At 32.6% G+C, this 17,752-nt stretch overlaps 1 protein-coding gene across 3 annotated transcripts in view; it reads right to left on the reverse strand.

Annotated features, from left to right (window-relative positions):
* STAG1 (STAG1 cohesin complex component) overlaps positions 1–17,752 on the reverse strand; it is a 422,866-nt gene that overhangs the window by 49,104 nt on the left and 356,010 nt on the right. For 2 of the 3 annotated variants that reach the window (XM_077752338.1, XM_077752339.1), the window contains exon 22: positions 4,096–4,176. The exons of the other annotated variant lie outside the window; for it this stretch is intronic. In XM_077752338.1, the coding sequence (XP_077608464.1) occupies positions 4,096–4,176 (81 nt within the window). The remainder of the gene's footprint in view (positions 1–4,095; positions 4,177–17,752) is intronic. 3 annotated transcript variants of the gene reach the window in all.

The raw sequence follows: 17,752 nt of genomic DNA on the forward strand, positions 1-17,752 counted from the left end.
AAACTATGGTAGAGCTATACAATAGGCTATCATGCATACATAAAAATATTATCTATAAACAATAACTAAAACAAATGTGGACTGAAGAGGAGACACTAAATTTTATACACTGTAAACACATTATGATTTCAATAAGACTAAAATATGTTAGAAAAAGTATTAAAAGAAAATGCACCAAAATATTAACAGTGGTTATCCACAGGTGGTAAGATTCAGAAATGTTATTTATGTATTTTTTTACAATGAACAAGTACTCAAATAAGGAAGCCCAAATTTATAAAAACCATTCTGCTTTATATTATACACCAAAAACTAATAAACATAATTTATTAATCAAAAACATAAATGACCCCTTCAGAGATTTAAATGAATTTCTTCTGGCTAGCTCGCTCACTAGCAAAATGGTTCATTTCATATTAACATAATAATTGACAACAAAAACCAAAAATAATTCATGTAAGAACACTTTCAAGTTGTCTCTAAATGATCATTACACATGTTAAAAAATATATAGACCACAAGGGACCATTTTATTAGATTTAATTTTTAGAAAACAAATTAAAAGGAAAAATAAGACTGCATTACCAATGTCCTCTGTATACTATAACTGTAACCTACTTGGCATTACAAACTGAGGCATTTAAAGTCACAGTCACTTCTCATTTAAATGTATCCTGTTCAGGGATACAGAATGATGAAACTGGCTATATAACATAACTTCAGTATCCAACTGAATAATACACATGTTAGCTTGTGTTCAGCAAGGAGTCAATCAATGTGCCCTTAAAAATTTGTTTAACAACAACGGCACCAACAACACTTTCTAGAACTAGTTGTATTAAAATCTTAATAACGGAAGAATTTAAAAAGTGCTACTAGATTAAGATTCAAAAGACTTGTGCTCTAAGTTTCAGATCTTAGTCAAGTCCCAATGTTTCTAAGTATCAGGTTTCTTAGCAGTAATGTACAAAATCACCTGAAGTAAAACATTAACAAAAGTAATAATAACAGCAATGTCCCCTTCTAGGCCTTATCTACAACAGGTTCTATCAAATCACTTCCAAACTTCCTTATAGCTTTAATATCACATTTAAACAACAGAATAATGTTGCTACAGCAAATAAGATACAGGGCACATTAGGCATTTTTCTAGTATTCATTCAAGTTTAACAACTCTGTGAGTTATACATGATAAATCAAACTGTAAGATTAGGATGGAGAATCAAGATGTTTTTATACTAGATTTTGAAAGTTGTTGTGATAAAATTATCACTGTTAGATATCATCATCAATAAAAACAATCCCTCAAACAGTATCAAAAGGTTTAAAGCAAAAAGTAAATTTCTCTCCTTATGCCTGTTCAAAAAGAATTTCTATTCCCGAGAGTTAACTACTATTGAGATTCTTATGTATCTACCCAGACATCTAAGTTATTAACCTTAGCGGAACGAAGAATTTTAGAGCTAGAAAAAATTGGCCCAATATAACTTTCAGTTTTATAAATAAGTAACCTGACACACGTAAGTGATTATTTTAGTTGTTATTAATATCTGGAAAGCAATTCACAATAGATAAAATGCTATGAGATAAATTATTTGTTTTAAAATTATCTCAAGGTTATTTATACAACAAGTTAATGATGTGGCTGGAACTGCATTTAGGAAGCTGATATCAAGTGGGATAGTAATAATAAAGAATAAAGATTAAATGCATACAAAGCTTGCACATCTAAATTTTTAAAGATCCTAAATTTTCAAAGATATCTACATCATTGCCAAAGATTGTAAAGTCTGGCAATTCATGAACTAGTTATTATTATGTATAAAAATCATTACAAATGTTTTAAAAGGAGAAATCTTAGCAATGAGAGATTAATATTTAAAGTTTGCTTGTGTTTTGAAGAGTCACACTTTTCAAGATTATCACTTAGAGAACTATTTTTAAATTACAGATACAATCAACACACAATGATTACTGAATATGCTTTGGTTAAAAAAATACCAACTTCAAAATGAGAAGAAATAATGTGAGAGACACTTAAAGGAGAATTTCACATATGATATAAATGCACACAAAACAAGAAACAGAAACCAAGTGAATATAAAGCACCTAAAAGATGCTGCAGCATTATTTCTGGTATAAAGAAAACCCATGTTGATCACAACAGGTGCATTGCCACTGTGGCAATGACAACTATGAAATCTGTATTATGACTTATGACAAAAAATGAAGGCATCTTTTATTAGAAAAATATGTGAGAAAATAAAACAGAAAGGTAAGGAATCTCAGAATAATTTTACTGTAACAGGATTACAAAAACAGAAAACATTCAAAGAAGTGGGATCAAGAATAGAGTCTCACTCCAATTATGGAATATAGTTATAAAAGAACAAAACTGAAACTAAACTTAAAAGAGGAATTAACCACCATTAATTATGCTAATTTTTTTGGCAAGTATATATTCAAAATGTACTTAAATGCAAGTATCAATATCCAGGCAAATTATAACAGCTCAGATAACCTAAATAATTTTAGTGGAAAAAACTGAATACCAAAATCAGATGGAAAAATAAAAATAAAAGTTGAGTGATTATGTGTAATATACATACTCTTGCTATCAAATTTTAACTTACATATATTCAATCTCCTTTAATTTTACCATACTAAAGAATAACTCAAAAATATGAAAATGTAATGCACCTTTAAATAACTTTTGTTACTAACAGAAGGTTAACTCTGATTTTTGCTTTTTAAGACTAACATTGTCAATACAATAGAAAAATGAGGAGGCTAACCAATATATTACTGTTGTTCTAATAGAAAATAAATAAAAACCCCAAATACTTTCTAAAGGCAGAAAAATCCTCATATTATTAACAGGAAAGAAAAGAATGCTCCCTGTCAAGCTGTTGGTTCTATGATGAATTATTAACCTTCTTTCCTGGTTGAATAGCACCTGTTTTATTAAGATGAGTATATGTAAACATAATACTTTATTTGGTTCCTTATCAAGTGTTTGCTCTTTACTCATGTTCAAGCCTTTCTCATTTCATGAGACAAGTGAAATATATTTATATTTGTATCAGATAATTCTAATGTATAAATAGTATTTCTTTGGTCTGATTCTCATCATGGTTCTGTTCATTTTTTCTCGTTTTCTTTTTAGTTGAGTAATCTTTACCATGAGCTCATTTTTCTTAAAAAATTTTATTTGCCTCTTAGAAGCAAATTCCTTCAGAAAAGATTTACATTTGATTCTGTTAAGTGCTTGGAGATATCACTACCACAAATATTTTAATCAAGATCTTAATTTGCTTTAAAAAATTTTTTTAATGGAGCACTGAAGTAGTATGACCTATGTGAAAACTCATTCATGGCTATAAACTTTCAAGAAAGACCTGTATCTTTCCATTTAACAGATTTTAAGACAGGCTATTTTCCTTATCTTTCCCCATGAATGGAGTTGGAGTGGGCTTATTTCTAATTTACCCTTGTGCTAGAAGTAGTTCTTTAGTATCTCAACTTTATCAGGGAGATGTACTACCCATTAGTTATTCCACCTTGGAAGGGCCTTGGGATTTGTCTAGATTAGACAATATCCTCAAAGGTTAAGTAGGCTTTAGGCTCTGATTTGAGTCTCTTAGATCCTACTTTCATTTAATCTGATTTGTATTTCCCTTTTTATTTCAAATGGTCATGGATACATTAAAATTTAAAAAAAATTATCTTACAGTTTGTTTTTAACAAGAATGTTGTTTAGTTTGGGCCCCAAAGTGTTATAATTCCATAACTAAGAGCTTTACACAGTATTACCTTCAATACTATTCTCTTTTAAATAGCAAGTCACTTATCAGAGCTCTTGTGGTTTCTACTACAGTTATTTCTCTTAAGACTTTTAACTTGGTATATCTGTACAATTTTGCATCTGCTGCTTGAAGAACTGGTTATCTTCCAAAGAGGTAAAATATACTTACTCATAGAATAAAGCAAGAACTGATAATAATAATTANGTAACATTAAATTATTAAATAATGGTTTAAACAAGGTTATTTTGTTTTAGTAATAACCCTTCTGCCTTCAGAAACTCTTACTTACTTTGGAAGGAGAACCATCAGTAATTTTCACCAACTGCCAAAGAATCGAGTAATGGGAACACTGCAGTGCCTGTACGACTATCTGTATCAAATAAAAAAATTCAAACAAATGAGACATAGTTTATGTTTATACAGTATTAAGAGAACAATGTTTATCATAGTTTTTATAATAAGGTTTCAAGTCCAAATTTTTGTAGAATTAATGAGAATGTGTAAAAAAATATTTGGTTAAAAAAAAAAAAGACAAACCAAAATATTAATCTAGAGAATAAAGATACAACATCTTGATAAATATGGACCCAAATAACACTACGCTTTAAACAAAAATCTACTGATATGAATAGTTTGCGTAGTCAGATTTTTAAAGGAAGACTGAAGAAATCATTTCTATCCAAATTTTAAAATGATTACTTTTGTTTTAAAGCATTTTAACTATGAAATAGAACACTTATAAAGAAATGTACAGAAAACATTTAATAAATTAATATAAAGAAAATTACCGATGTAAACACCACCTGGATCAAGAAATACAACATTGCCAGCACCTTCTCCCAATATAATGTCTTTTCTCCCCTTGAAGGGTAATAGTCATTTTGATTTATCAGGCAGTCGGTATATTTTAACTACTTAAATCTCATTCTCTAAATACTGATTTTATTATGACTAGTTGTGAACATTATATAAATGTAATTATGTAATATGTATTACTTTGTATCTGATTTCCTTGATTTTAACATTTATAGTTAGGATTTATACATATTGCTGCATATAGCTACAGTTCATTATTTCTTGGTCTTGTACTATATTTAGAATATCCTCCTATTTATTCATTCATTTTATTGTTGTTGAGCTCTTACAGTGCCTATAGTTTTGGGCCATCATGAATAACGATACTATGAATACTTATATATGTCTCCTGGTACTCACATATGCATTTGTCTAGCTAAGAGGTTCTTGGAAGTTTTAATTCTCAGGACCTTTCTACACTCAAATATTACTAAAATACTCCTTTAAAAAAAACAATCCTAAATTGTTTTTATGTAGGTTATATAACATTTATCATATTAGGAATTAAAAATGTTTCAAATATATATTAGTTCATTTAAAAATTAAAATAATAGAGACGCCTGGGTGGCTCAGGTGCTTGTGTCGGACTCTTGATACCGGCTCAGGTCATTTTCTCATGGTCTGTGAGTTCAGGCTCCATGTTGGGCTCTGCACTGATAGCATGGAGCCTATTTGGGATTCTGCCTCTTCTCTTTGCCCCTCCCCCGCTTGTGTGCTCTGTGTCTCTCGCTCTCAAAATAAGTAAACTTTAAAAAATTAAAATGACCTAATTATATCATAATAAAGAATACATATTTCTGAAAGAGCACTAAATTTTCTAAAATGAAAATCATTTAGTGGGAAGAATGGCACTGTTTCACTTTTTTGCAAATCTAACGTCCAGCTTAATAAAAAACAGGGTTTCAAATCTGCTTCTGCATTTTATTAAAATATGCTATTTTGACTGAAGCATGTGAGGAAATTCCAATATCACAGATTGCTGGAAAAAGATTTTTATTTTAGCAGTCTTTGTAAATAAATGTGGATATTCTTTGACATGACACCAATACTTCAATGTACATTTGTGAGATAATAATGAGAATAAAAGCAAGTAACATCTTCCTCTTATTATAAAAACAATTTGACCTCAAAGACCTGCTCTGGAAACCACCAGGGCTCTCCAAACTATACTTTGAGGGCCACTGTTCTACAAATAGGATTGCTGGATTATATAGTATGTGTATTTTTTTTTATTAAAAAAATTTTAATGTCTATTTATTCTTGAGAGACAAAGAGACAGAGAGCATGAGCAGAGGAGGAGCAGACAGAGAGAGGGAGATACAGAATCCAAAGCAGGCTCCAGGCCCTAAGCTGTCAGCACAGAGCCCGATGTGGGGCTCGAACCCATGAACTGTGAGATCATGACCTGAGCCAGAGTGCTTAGCCAACTGAGCCACCCAGGCACCCCCTATAGTATGTGTATGTTTTTTCTTTTTTTTTTAAATTTTTTAAAAATGTTTTATTTATTTCTGAGAGAGAGAGAGCGTGAGCAGGGGAGGATCAGAGAGAGAGGGAGACACAGAATCTGAAGCAGGCTCCAGCCTCTGAGCTGGCTGTCAGCACAGAGCCCGATGCAGGGCTCGAATCCACGAACCTTGAGATCATGACCCGAGCCGAAGTCCAACGCTTAATTGACTGGGCCACCCAGGCGCCCCAGTATGTGTATGTTTAACTTTATGGTTGACAGTACCAAGAGTACTATCTTAATGCAGTATTAACTTGCATTTCTCTAATTATTAATGGAGATGGGCACATTTTCATTTTCTACTGGCACTGAAATCTTGTTCTGTGAAATATCTGTCCTTATTTCCAGAGACAAATAACAGAATTCAGGAAAATAAAACTGGTTAAGAATCATAACTATAGAAGAATTTCACTTTGGATAGGGCTTCTACTACATTTTTGTTTGAATACATGATATATCTTTATTGCAATAAAGCATATCTAATAAAATATTCCATTATTATAGTATCTCTATTGTCTTCCCCAGTTGATATAAATTAAAAATTATAAGAATATATATTATATATATTACATATATATATATATAATAAATCAAAACAGAAGTCAGTGAGTGGCATGTGAAGGAAGTGATTAAAATTTTAGGTGGTTTGAACTTCAAAAATTTTAGGTTCCAGATCACATAAGCAAAAGATATCTACAATATACCTACTCAGCACTGAAAATAATTCATCAGAATTAAAGGGATAAGTAGTGCTGCTTTTGATGCAACACTAGTGAGGTGATGTCAGGATTTTATCAAACACAGTAGTAATTAAATGACTGACGTCAGAAATAAGACTACTGAAACACTGTCAAGTTATGAACATTAATGCTAAAGAAATCACCTTACTGTACTTAGGAAATGCTCAGTATGGGTACATGTTCTGGTCCTGACACATAATGTGATAACCTCTAGTTCTGAATATAAGGTACACTAGTAATATGGTTTATGTGGAAGGAAAAGAGAATATTTAAAAAAATTCTAATTTGAAACAACCTGAATTGTTAAGCTACTAGAAAAGTAATATACAAATAACATTATCAGTAGGAAATTAAGATACAGAAAAAAGTAATGTTGAAAAACAGCTTAATTTTATTTACCATTTCTTCTAATCATCACAAATATAATTTCCTTTCCTTCTACATTTCTATTGACCTATATACTAGGAAGTTATTCAAACTGTTCCAAAGTTTTGCAGAAGCATCTTAGAAATGGTTATGAGGGAAGCAGACACTTGGCCACTCCAATACCTATTTCAAGGAGAACGTACTCATTCTATTCTGTTCATATATTGGTATTCATCATGAGTTTATTTTAAAAAGGCTCTACTGCATTATTTTAAAATAAAAAGCTCACTTTCATTGACTAGAAAGTATTCTGCCTTCTCAGAGGTATAATTATATAACAATATAGTTGATCCCATTTCAAAAGAAAATTTAGAATGCTTTCTTCCTAGCTTTACACTATTATCCTCCATACTAATGATGTTACACCAACTTGTCCAGATATTATTTCAGCAACTTCATCCTTCTGTAGTAGACACAGATGAAACAAGAAGGACAAACAATAAAAATGGAAAAAGCCAAGAGATTGTTTTGACTGGTGAGGACCACAGGCCTTCTCTCTTTCCTTGATTTCCTGGAGAGGGTCTTCCAGTAATATAGCAAGTATAGGGATGATGACAAAGAATTTTTTCCAACTCTACTCCTCTGTCCTCCTGTTTCTGTGCTCCCACTGTTCATGGGAGGACACAGTAATGTATACTGCACATTTCTGGGCAAAAGTAGTTAAGAAGCAGGAATGCCTATTCTATCTTCTACTCTCCTATCTGCCAGCAGGATACCAATGAATGACCCAGGAGACCTTGGGTCCTTGAATGACTAGATGGTACAGTGACACCTCACTTCCCTTAATTGCCCTTTGTAAGGGTGAGAAATAAATTTCTGTTGTGTCAAGCCACTGAGATGTTGAGATTAATCTATTATAGCAGTTAGCATTATCTTAATCAACATAAAATTATTTATTAGACCTTTTCCTTAATAATTACTTTTACCTATTTAAAGGAACCACAGCTCTTTATCTTTGATTAACAGACTGAATTAATGATAATCAATCAACCTCTGGCTAACGATATCACATATCTTAAAGACATAGTGTAATATTATATATAAATAAAGACTAAAGGTGGGGTGCCTGGCTGGCTCAGTCAGCTAAGTGTCCTACTCTTGGTTTTTGCTCAGGTCATGATCTCGTACTCTGTGGGTTTGAGCTCCATGTCAGACTCTGCTGACAGTGCAGAGCCTGCTTAAGATTCCCTCTTTCCCTCTCTCTCTGCCCTTCCTCTGCTTGCTAGCTCTCTCTCAAAATAAATGTTTTTAAGAAAAGAAAAAAAAAAGACTAAAGGATATGCTCCTAGAATGGTTAGGTTTAGAAAAACTGAATTTTTATGGAAAATACAACTATAGAATAAGAAAAAATGATTATGTATACATAATATATACATGTGTGGATATATATTAAGTACATATATAGGACATGTTTAAGATACTAAAAATTCACACACTGACTGTGGGATAAATTGGGGCTCTTTCACTCTTCTGTTTGCAGGAGACTTAAGGGGATGGAGAATCAAATTTTTTAGTGGATACATGCATGACAAAAGAGTAAAGTGAACTTCATACTAGTCTGCCTCTCATATCCAATACTTGTTTTTCTATCATACTCAGAGTAGGTTAATGTGAGTGACAATTAACATCCCTTCGAAAAAAGTGTTTAGATGCAAATTAATAATCAACATGGCTTTACCAAGAAGAATGTAAGGCTGGCAAATAAGCACACGAATAAGATGCTTAACATCATTAGCATTAAGGAAATGTATATTAATTAAAAGCACAATGAGACACCACTACACACCTATAAGAATGGCTAATGTAAGTACTAATCAAGTGCTGCTAAAGATGTGGAACAAATGGTACTTTTGCATTGCTGGCAGGAATGCAGAATGGTGTAGACATTCTGGAAAATGGTGTGGCAGTTTCTAATAAAGTCAAATACACACTTATACTCTAATACCTGCAACTATGCTCCTGAGCATTTACTTTAGAGAAAGGAAAACTTATGTTCAAATAAAATGCTGTACACATATGTTCACATCAGCTTTAGTTGTAAGAGCAAAAGATGGAAACCCAAATGTCTTTCAACAGGTGAATGAATAAAACAAACTGCTATATCTACACAATGAAGTAGAAATGAACCAATGATTAATTAAAAAATGAACCATCTATCAATTCAAACAATTTGGATTAATCGCAAAGGCATTATGGTCAGTGAAGACATTATGCTTACTGAAAGACTTTTATTCTCTGGAGGGTTACATTGCTTTATGATATCATTTATTTGGAAATCTCAAAGAGGCAAAACCAAAATGATGGAAAACAGAGCAGTGATTTACAACAGTTGTAGGTAGGGCAAGCATCTAACTATAAAAGGATAATATGAAGAAAAAATTGGGGGATGATGAAACTGTTTCATATCCACATATTCAAGATATGTGATACACATTGTGGTGGTGAGTACATAAATCAATACACGTGTTAAAATTCCTAACTTTACATACAAGAAAAATAAGTCAGTTTTACTGTATAATTAAAAATAATAGTCAATATGGCAAAGAATAGAGTTTGCAGTAATATTTTTCTTGAGAAAATGCTAACAAAAGCACAAACATTAAGACAAATCATAGCGATAAAGAAGTAACAAATAATTCTTTAACAGAGAAGAAAGATTCCTAAGTTCTACATGTGGTTTGGGAATGAAGGTTCATCCTATATATTGTATTACCAGTGGGCATAGTATACTATACATTAAAAAAAAAATCACTGGAAGGGTAAAAAACGGAGCTAAAAATTCAGATAGTCAAGTTTTTAGTGGACTTGTGCAACTAAAAAATTAAAAGACTTCTCAAGGAATGGATTACAAAGCAGGCTAATGCACATTAATCCTTGACAGTTTTGGACCCTGGAATTCTGCTGTCAAGCTTTCTCATAAATTCCTAATATTTAAAACAAGGGAGAATATGAAGAAAAATGTGATATGTCAATGATAAGGTCCAGTGTGGAATATTATAATCTCTTTTAGTGAGATTTTTTTTTATTATATTATTTTTTACAAATAGTTTATTGTCAAGTTGGTTTCCATATTAGTGAGATTTCTTCATACTGATCTCCAAAAGAGGGTTTGGTATATAGTGAAAAGGACACTGGCCAGGCATTCACTTCTTACAATCTCAGGCCTGCTCTTAAACAGTTCATGTGTACCAGCCTTTTCTTCCCAAACAATGTAGGCTTTATCATCAAAAAAGATCTTGTTGGGACGCCTGGGTGGCTCAGTTGGCAAAGCGTCCTACTTCAGCTCAGGTCATGATCTCACAGTTCGAGGGTTCGAGCCCTGCATCAGGCTCTATGCTGACTGCTAGCTCAGAGCCTGGAGCCTGTCTTCGGATTCTGTATCTTCCTCTCTCTGACCCTCCCCTGCTCACACTGTCTCTATCTCTCTCTCAAAAATAAAAATAATCAGAGATATAACTGTATGGCAATTTAAAACCATAATCATGAAAAATATGAATTCTGTTTTTCTAATAGATGTTTTACTCAGTATCCAAGTCTTCTGCTAGACCAGGAGCTTAAAACAAATATTTTACCTGATCTTAGAGAATAATCTAATGGAAAAATAAGTTTCAACTGTAACAATTTAGTAATTGGTTTGACTAACTATACAGACACAGGGTCAGGTGTTGAGGGGCAAGAAGAAGGACTGCTGTCTTGGCTGGGAAGAGTAATAATGGTGAAACTTTCTAGAGAAGCAAAAGTATATACTAAATCTTTAAAGAAAGATTTAAGATTTAATCTGGCAACAAAGGGACAATGTAAGCTGAAGAGATAGAAATTTCAAAAAAAGCCTCACCAATAAACTGGAATAGTCTGGTGAGTAAGGATAAGCATACACTGAGGCTAGATCAGCAGAAACTAAGTCACAAATGGCCTTCTAAAAGAGTGAGTATATATCCTGGTTTATGCTTATGTCTATTTGTTCTTTGTTAAGATATTTTAATGTAATATTTGATACTTCAAAATAGCTGTATTATAAAGCATAATAATAATGAAATTAACCTGTGAACAGACTACCAACTTTAGGAACTACTAGGATACTAATAACTTTGTATCCATCAATAATTTCTTTCACTATTCCTTAAGGCTGGCAAACAATTCTACTAAATTTCATATATATCAAGTGCTGGCTCTTAAGAAAATAGTTTTATCACATATACATATCATTGGACAATACATTGTTTTTCTAGTTTTTGAGCTTTTAAAAAAATGGTATAACACTGTATACTGTCTTCTAAGAGAGCAGATGCTTCACTCTAGCCATGTTTCTGAAGGATCGATGAAGATTAATAGAAATTTTCATGTTTGCACACCTGAAGACTTAGAGTCAACAGAAACTATCCAACAACCGTTTGAATAAACTAATTTTAATTTAAATAACATTTGCAACCATTATCTATAACTTTGCTAGAGAGCTGAAAAATAAGAATGAAGGTTATATCAAACTTTTCTACCTATGGCTCTTGGTTCTAAAATTTCTACCATGTGATTAATGTTTTCTTTTGTTCTTATGGTAGTGTTTTGGTCTGGGCCTTTCAAAAACTCAAAACATACACTGGTCCAGGCTTTGAAATGGAATTCATGACGTAAGAGAAATAACTACTCTTATTTTTATCCTTTTGCATTAAAAAGTTAAGGTATAATTTATATACAAAGAAAAATTTACTGCCTTCAACATATAGTTCTGCAGTTTTGACACATGTATCATCAAGTAACCATCAAAACAATCAGGAAATAAAACAGTTCCATCATCCTTCAAATTCCTCCATACCCTTCTGTAGTCAGCTTCCTGCTCCATTCTGGATTTCTATTTTCTGACTCTAAGTTTTGCTTCTTCCAGAATATATAGTAAAATTGTACAGCACATAGCTTTGTGCATCTGGTTTCTTTGGCTTGGTATGTTATTGAGATTCATCCATGTTGTTGCATGACAGTGGTATTGCTGAGAAGTATTCTACTGTATGGATGATAATATAATTTGTTTTTATACCTTCATCAGTTGATGGAACATGTGAGTTGTTTGCAGTTTTAGGCAATTACGAATACAGCTGCTACACACTTTTCAGTATAGGTTTTATGTGAACTTAAGTTTTCATTTCTCTTGGATAAGTACTCAGGAGAGGGACTGCTGGGTCAGATAAGTATATATTTAACTTTATAAGAAATTGCCAAATTGTTTTTTGAAGTGAATGTATCATTTTGCATTCCAGCCAGCAACATATGAGTTCCACTACTTTCTATATGGTTTGTAGTATTATCTCATCATGCTTTTAATCCGCATTTCTCTAATGACTAGTGAGTTAAATTACTTTTCATGTGTCTGTCATCTATCTTCTTTGGTGAGTTATCTGTTGCTTTTCTTACCACTGAATTTTGAGAATTGTGAGATCTTTATCTTTTTGAGTAGAAATCTGTTATCAGATACGTGATTTGTAAATATCTTCCAGTCTTATATACTTGTCTTTTCAATTCTCTTATCACTATTTTTCAAGAGCAGAAGTACTTAATTTTGCCGAATGTATATTTTTGAAATTTTTAAATTATGGATCATGCTTCTGATGTTGTATTTAAGAAATCTTTGATTAATGTCACAAAGACTTTCTCTTGTGTATTCTTTCAGATGTTTTATACTTGCAGGTTTTGCATATAGTTTTATGGTCTAAAGGTCTATTTTGAGTTAATTTCATATATGGTGTGAAGTGTGAACTGAGATTCTTTTTTCTCCTGATATATATATACATATATATATTTTTTTCAGAACTATTTCTTAAATAGTCAAAAATCAACTGACCATATATACGAGTGTATTTCTGAATTCTCTATACTGTTCCTTTGATCTATATGTCAGCCTTTCTTTAGTACCACACTGTCAAGGTTACTGTTTAGTCTTGAAATCAAGTAGTGTGAATATTCTTTTTTTCTTTTTAAAAATTATTTTGCCCTTCCAAATAAATTGTATGAATCAAGTTGTCAGTTTCTACAAAAAGTCCTGCAGAGATTTTAGATGGAATTGTGTTAATTATCCTAAGATCAGTTTGGGGAAAAGTGACATCTTAACAGTATTGAGTCTTCTAATTCATGAACATGATATAATCTTCATTTACGAAAATCTTGTATTTCTCTCACTAGTGTTTTGTAGTTTTCAGCATACAGATCTTGCACATATTTTGTTGATTTATACCGAAGTATTTCATGTTTTTTGGTGCTATTATAAACTGCACATGGTTTTTAAATGTCAATTTCCAGTTATTCATTACTCAACAAGTGATTTTTAAATTTAAAAAGCAATTGTACACTGTAAAATATCCAACATTATAATGGTGTACAATTCAAACTAAGTTTCTTGACCACTCAAATCTCTAGTTTTCCATTGAGAAAGCCACTGTCGAACTATTCCTTATGTATCATCCCAGAAATAATCTACTAACAGGTATCTGTATATTGAAATCTTATCACTCCTTTATAGTTATAGAACCATTCTACTCCATGCCTTCTTCATTAAATTTTCTCATATAGAATATTTAACATAAATAATATCAACCTCATTTTAAAATTTATAGTTACATAGTACTGTATAGAATCAAAACTATCCTACCAAAGTTAACTGGGTCTCTCCTGATCAAAACTTAGATTAATTGAAGTTTTAAATTTTTATAAATAGTGCTACGATGAACACCTTTGTACCTATGTCTTTTACACATGTCTAAGTATAAATCTATAGTCTAAATTCCTAAATTATAAATGTCAATCAAGGGTATGTCTACTTTTAATTTTAATAGAGTCTGACAAGTAACTTTCTAAAGTGATTACACCAATTTAGTCTATAATGGTATTTGAAAGTACATCAGTATTTAAAAAAACAAAAAATCCAACAACTCCGTAAGGTTTTCTGATACATTCATACATCTGAGAATTTACTAGAACAGAACCTAGATTAGAAAAAGGTTAAAACTAAGGTTACTAAGACAAAATAGGTAACTACTACTGTGATTCACAAGAGAGAATATGAAGCATTAAACCAAGAAAATGATAGTAGGGCTAAAAGAATGGTGGCCAAAGAGATATTGAGGAGGTAATATTTTTATTTAAAAACACTTTTTAAATGTTTTATTTATTTCTAAGAGAGACAGAGACAGTGTGAGCAGGGGAGGGTCAGAGAGAGAGGGAGACACAGAATCCGAAGTAGGCTCCAGGCTCTGAGCTAGCTGTCAGCATAGAGCACGATGCGGGCCCGAACCCACAAACTGTGAGATCATGACCCGAGCCGAAGTCGGACGCTTAACCGACGGAGCCACCCAGGAGCCCCGAGGAGGTAAAAGTTTTAAAAAAATAAAAAGTCTCTTGAGATTAATGACTGCTTGTAATACCCGCTCCCTTAGAATGTGACACTCAAACACATTTCTGATGAATAATAAATAGGTAGGTGGTAATCTGGATGTATGTGGGGGTGGTAGCAAACTTTTGATATGCCCAAGGAATAGTCAGAAGTGGGTAACTGAAATAATTTCTAAGCTCAGTCATGGAAATAAGAATTTAGTCTTTTAAGGAACACATCAACATTCTTCTAAAGAAGTATGACTGCATTATTTACACAAGAAGTCATAATCTATGCAAGAGCAATAATGTGGCTGAAGTTAAACTCAACCTATGTTCAATCTAAAGAAATGCGCTGATTTCCAGTTCATGACGATAAAGTGTCAGCATTTAATCTCTCCCCACAATTCCCACTGAAAAAACACAAAGATGTTTGGACAAAATAAAAAGATTAAAAAAAAAAAAAGTTCGACATGGGGTAAACAAACAGAAGGGATGGGATATCAAACAGCAGTAGCAAATTAGTAGCAAAAAACGTGAAGGGACACTGAAAAGAATTTAAAAGCTTGGTTTGAGTGGGTATGCAACAGCTATGTGACAATAGGCAAGTTATTATCATCTCAGTGTTTCAGTTTTATCATTAATAAAAATAGAATAATGATGCATATCCCATAAGGTTGTCATAAGGCTTAAACAAATGTATACATGTAAAGATTTAATATATTACCGTATGTGATAAGTGCAAAAAAAATTTTCTATTATTGATGCCTTGAGAAGCCTAGAGTTAGTGACCTATGATTACCTTTCCTTCTTCTTTATGGGTTTACTCACACTATTTTATTATATAGCAAATATTTACCAAAACAATTCACAAACATTCTTTATTGGCTTTCAATTTTTAGAATCAATTTAGACAATTCTGGAAACTATATATTAAAGCAGATGTTTATTATTTTATTTTTAATAGATGTTACCTAAAGCAATGTATAAACTTAAAAGGATACCAACAAGCAATAAGCACAAAATCACAAAACAAAATAAGAAGAATTTATATATTTCTTGCCTTTATTTTACAAAAAATTATATGAAGAAATACTATAAATTGGGGCACCAGGGTAGTTCGGTCAGTTAAGTGTCCAAGTATTGATTTCAACTCAGGTCATGATTTCACTGTTTGTGGGACTGAGCCCTCTGCCAGGCTATGTGCTGTGAGCAGAGCCTGCTTGGGATTCTCTTTCCCTTTCTCTCTCTGTCATTTCCCCACTGGTGTTCTCTCTCTCAAAATAAATAAATAAACTTAAAAAAAAAAAGAAATACTATAATAAATTCTGAAATGTGGATTGTTTGCCAGCTAATGCTTCTGTGTTATAGAACTGTGATAATTTTTATTACTTTTTATAGGTTAAAAAATTCATTAGAATAGGGGAGGACACAGATACCAGATGCCATATTCATGTCCCAGAAGTGCTTGAAAGGAATTCCCTCTCACTAGTTCTGCAACGATTTGAGCACCAAAATAAGTGAACAATAGGACTCAATTTTAACCAGATGGACAGAATAGGCATAAAGTAGTAATCTATGAGTCCATATGAATTTAAAAAATGAATGAATGGAGAAGGGCAAGTTCTTCTTTATAGCAGAGGCCAAAAAAAAAAAAAAAAAAAGACATAAATAAGTGACAGAAAGTCACCATTTACTTTACCATTTTGTGACCATGAGAGGCAAGAATCATAAATCCATGCTAACATTATATCAAAGTTTGACAGAAACCGGAATTTTCTTAAGGAATCTTTCCAGATTAAAAAAGAAAATGGAAATTGTACACAGGACAGACTTGTCAGAGCCTACTTTATTAAAGTGATAAAAATTAATATCACAATAGGGAACAAACTGACATCATGTGCCTCCTGATGTGATGCACTAAGGGCAGAATATCATTTATTGTAGCATTCCTACCAAGAATGCATTATATGAATGAATCTAAACATGTAGGTTAGACAAAACTAAGTTGAGCACGTTCTTTTATTATTTTTAAATATTTATTTATTTGTGTGTGTGTGAGAGAGAGAGAAAGACCATGTGTAAAGCAGGGAATGGGACAGAAAGAGAGAGAGAGACAGTGTGTAAGAAAAGGAGAGGGACAGAGGCAGAGAGAGAGAGAATCTTAAGCCTCAAAGTGGGGCTCGATTCCATGACCTTGCGATCACAACCCAAGCCAAAATCAAGAGTTGGACACTCAACTAACTGAGCCACCGAGGCACTCCAGTTGAGTACATTCTATAAAATAATTAGCCTGTACCTCTTCAAAATGTCAGTATTATGAAACACAAAGAACGAGAAAGCATTCCAGATTAAAAGACTAAAAAAAAAAAAAAAAAGAGTTAAAAACTGAATCCAATGTATTATTATTGCTTGAATCCTGCCTAGGCTGGGGAAAAACTGCTATAAAGAATATCATTAGGAGCGCCTGGGTGGCTCAGGTGGTTGGGCTTCTGACTTTGGCTCAGGTCATGATCTCACAGCTTATGAGTTGAAGCCCCGCACTGGGCTCTGTGCTGACAGCTCAGAGCCTGGAGGCTGCTTCAGATTCTGTGTCTCCCTCTCTCTCTCTGCCTTCCTCTGCTCGAGTGCTGTCTCTCTCTCAAAAATAAAACTATTAAAGAAAAAATATTGTTTGACAGACGCATATTTATGTAAAAATAAAAACATATATATAGAGAAAGTAAGAAAAGCTTGCAAGTATGCACCTGGAAAACTTGTGACAATGTATGAATCAGATAAAAGGGATAAGAGTTTATTTTTCTATATAGCTCTTCTATAATTTGACTTAAAAATTATTATAAGAGTAGTTAAAATGAGCAAATCAGAGAACTCTAGATGCGGGCGAGGATGTGGAGAAACGGGCACCCTCCTACACTGTTGGTGGGAATGTAAGCTACATTCCCTCTGGAATGTACAGTCCCTCTGGAAAACAGTGTGGAGGTTCCTCAGGAAACTAACAATAGAACTCCCCTATGACCCAGCAATAGCACTGCTAGGAATTTACCCAAGGGATACAGAAATGCTGA

Source organism: Crocuta crocuta, unplaced genomic scaffold (assembly GCF_008692635.1).
Source record: "Crocuta crocuta isolate KB4526 unplaced genomic scaffold, BGI_CrCroc_1.0 scaffold580, whole genome shotgun sequence".
NCBI classification, from domain to species: domain Eukaryota; kingdom Metazoa; phylum Chordata; class Mammalia; order Carnivora; family Hyaenidae; genus Crocuta; species Crocuta crocuta.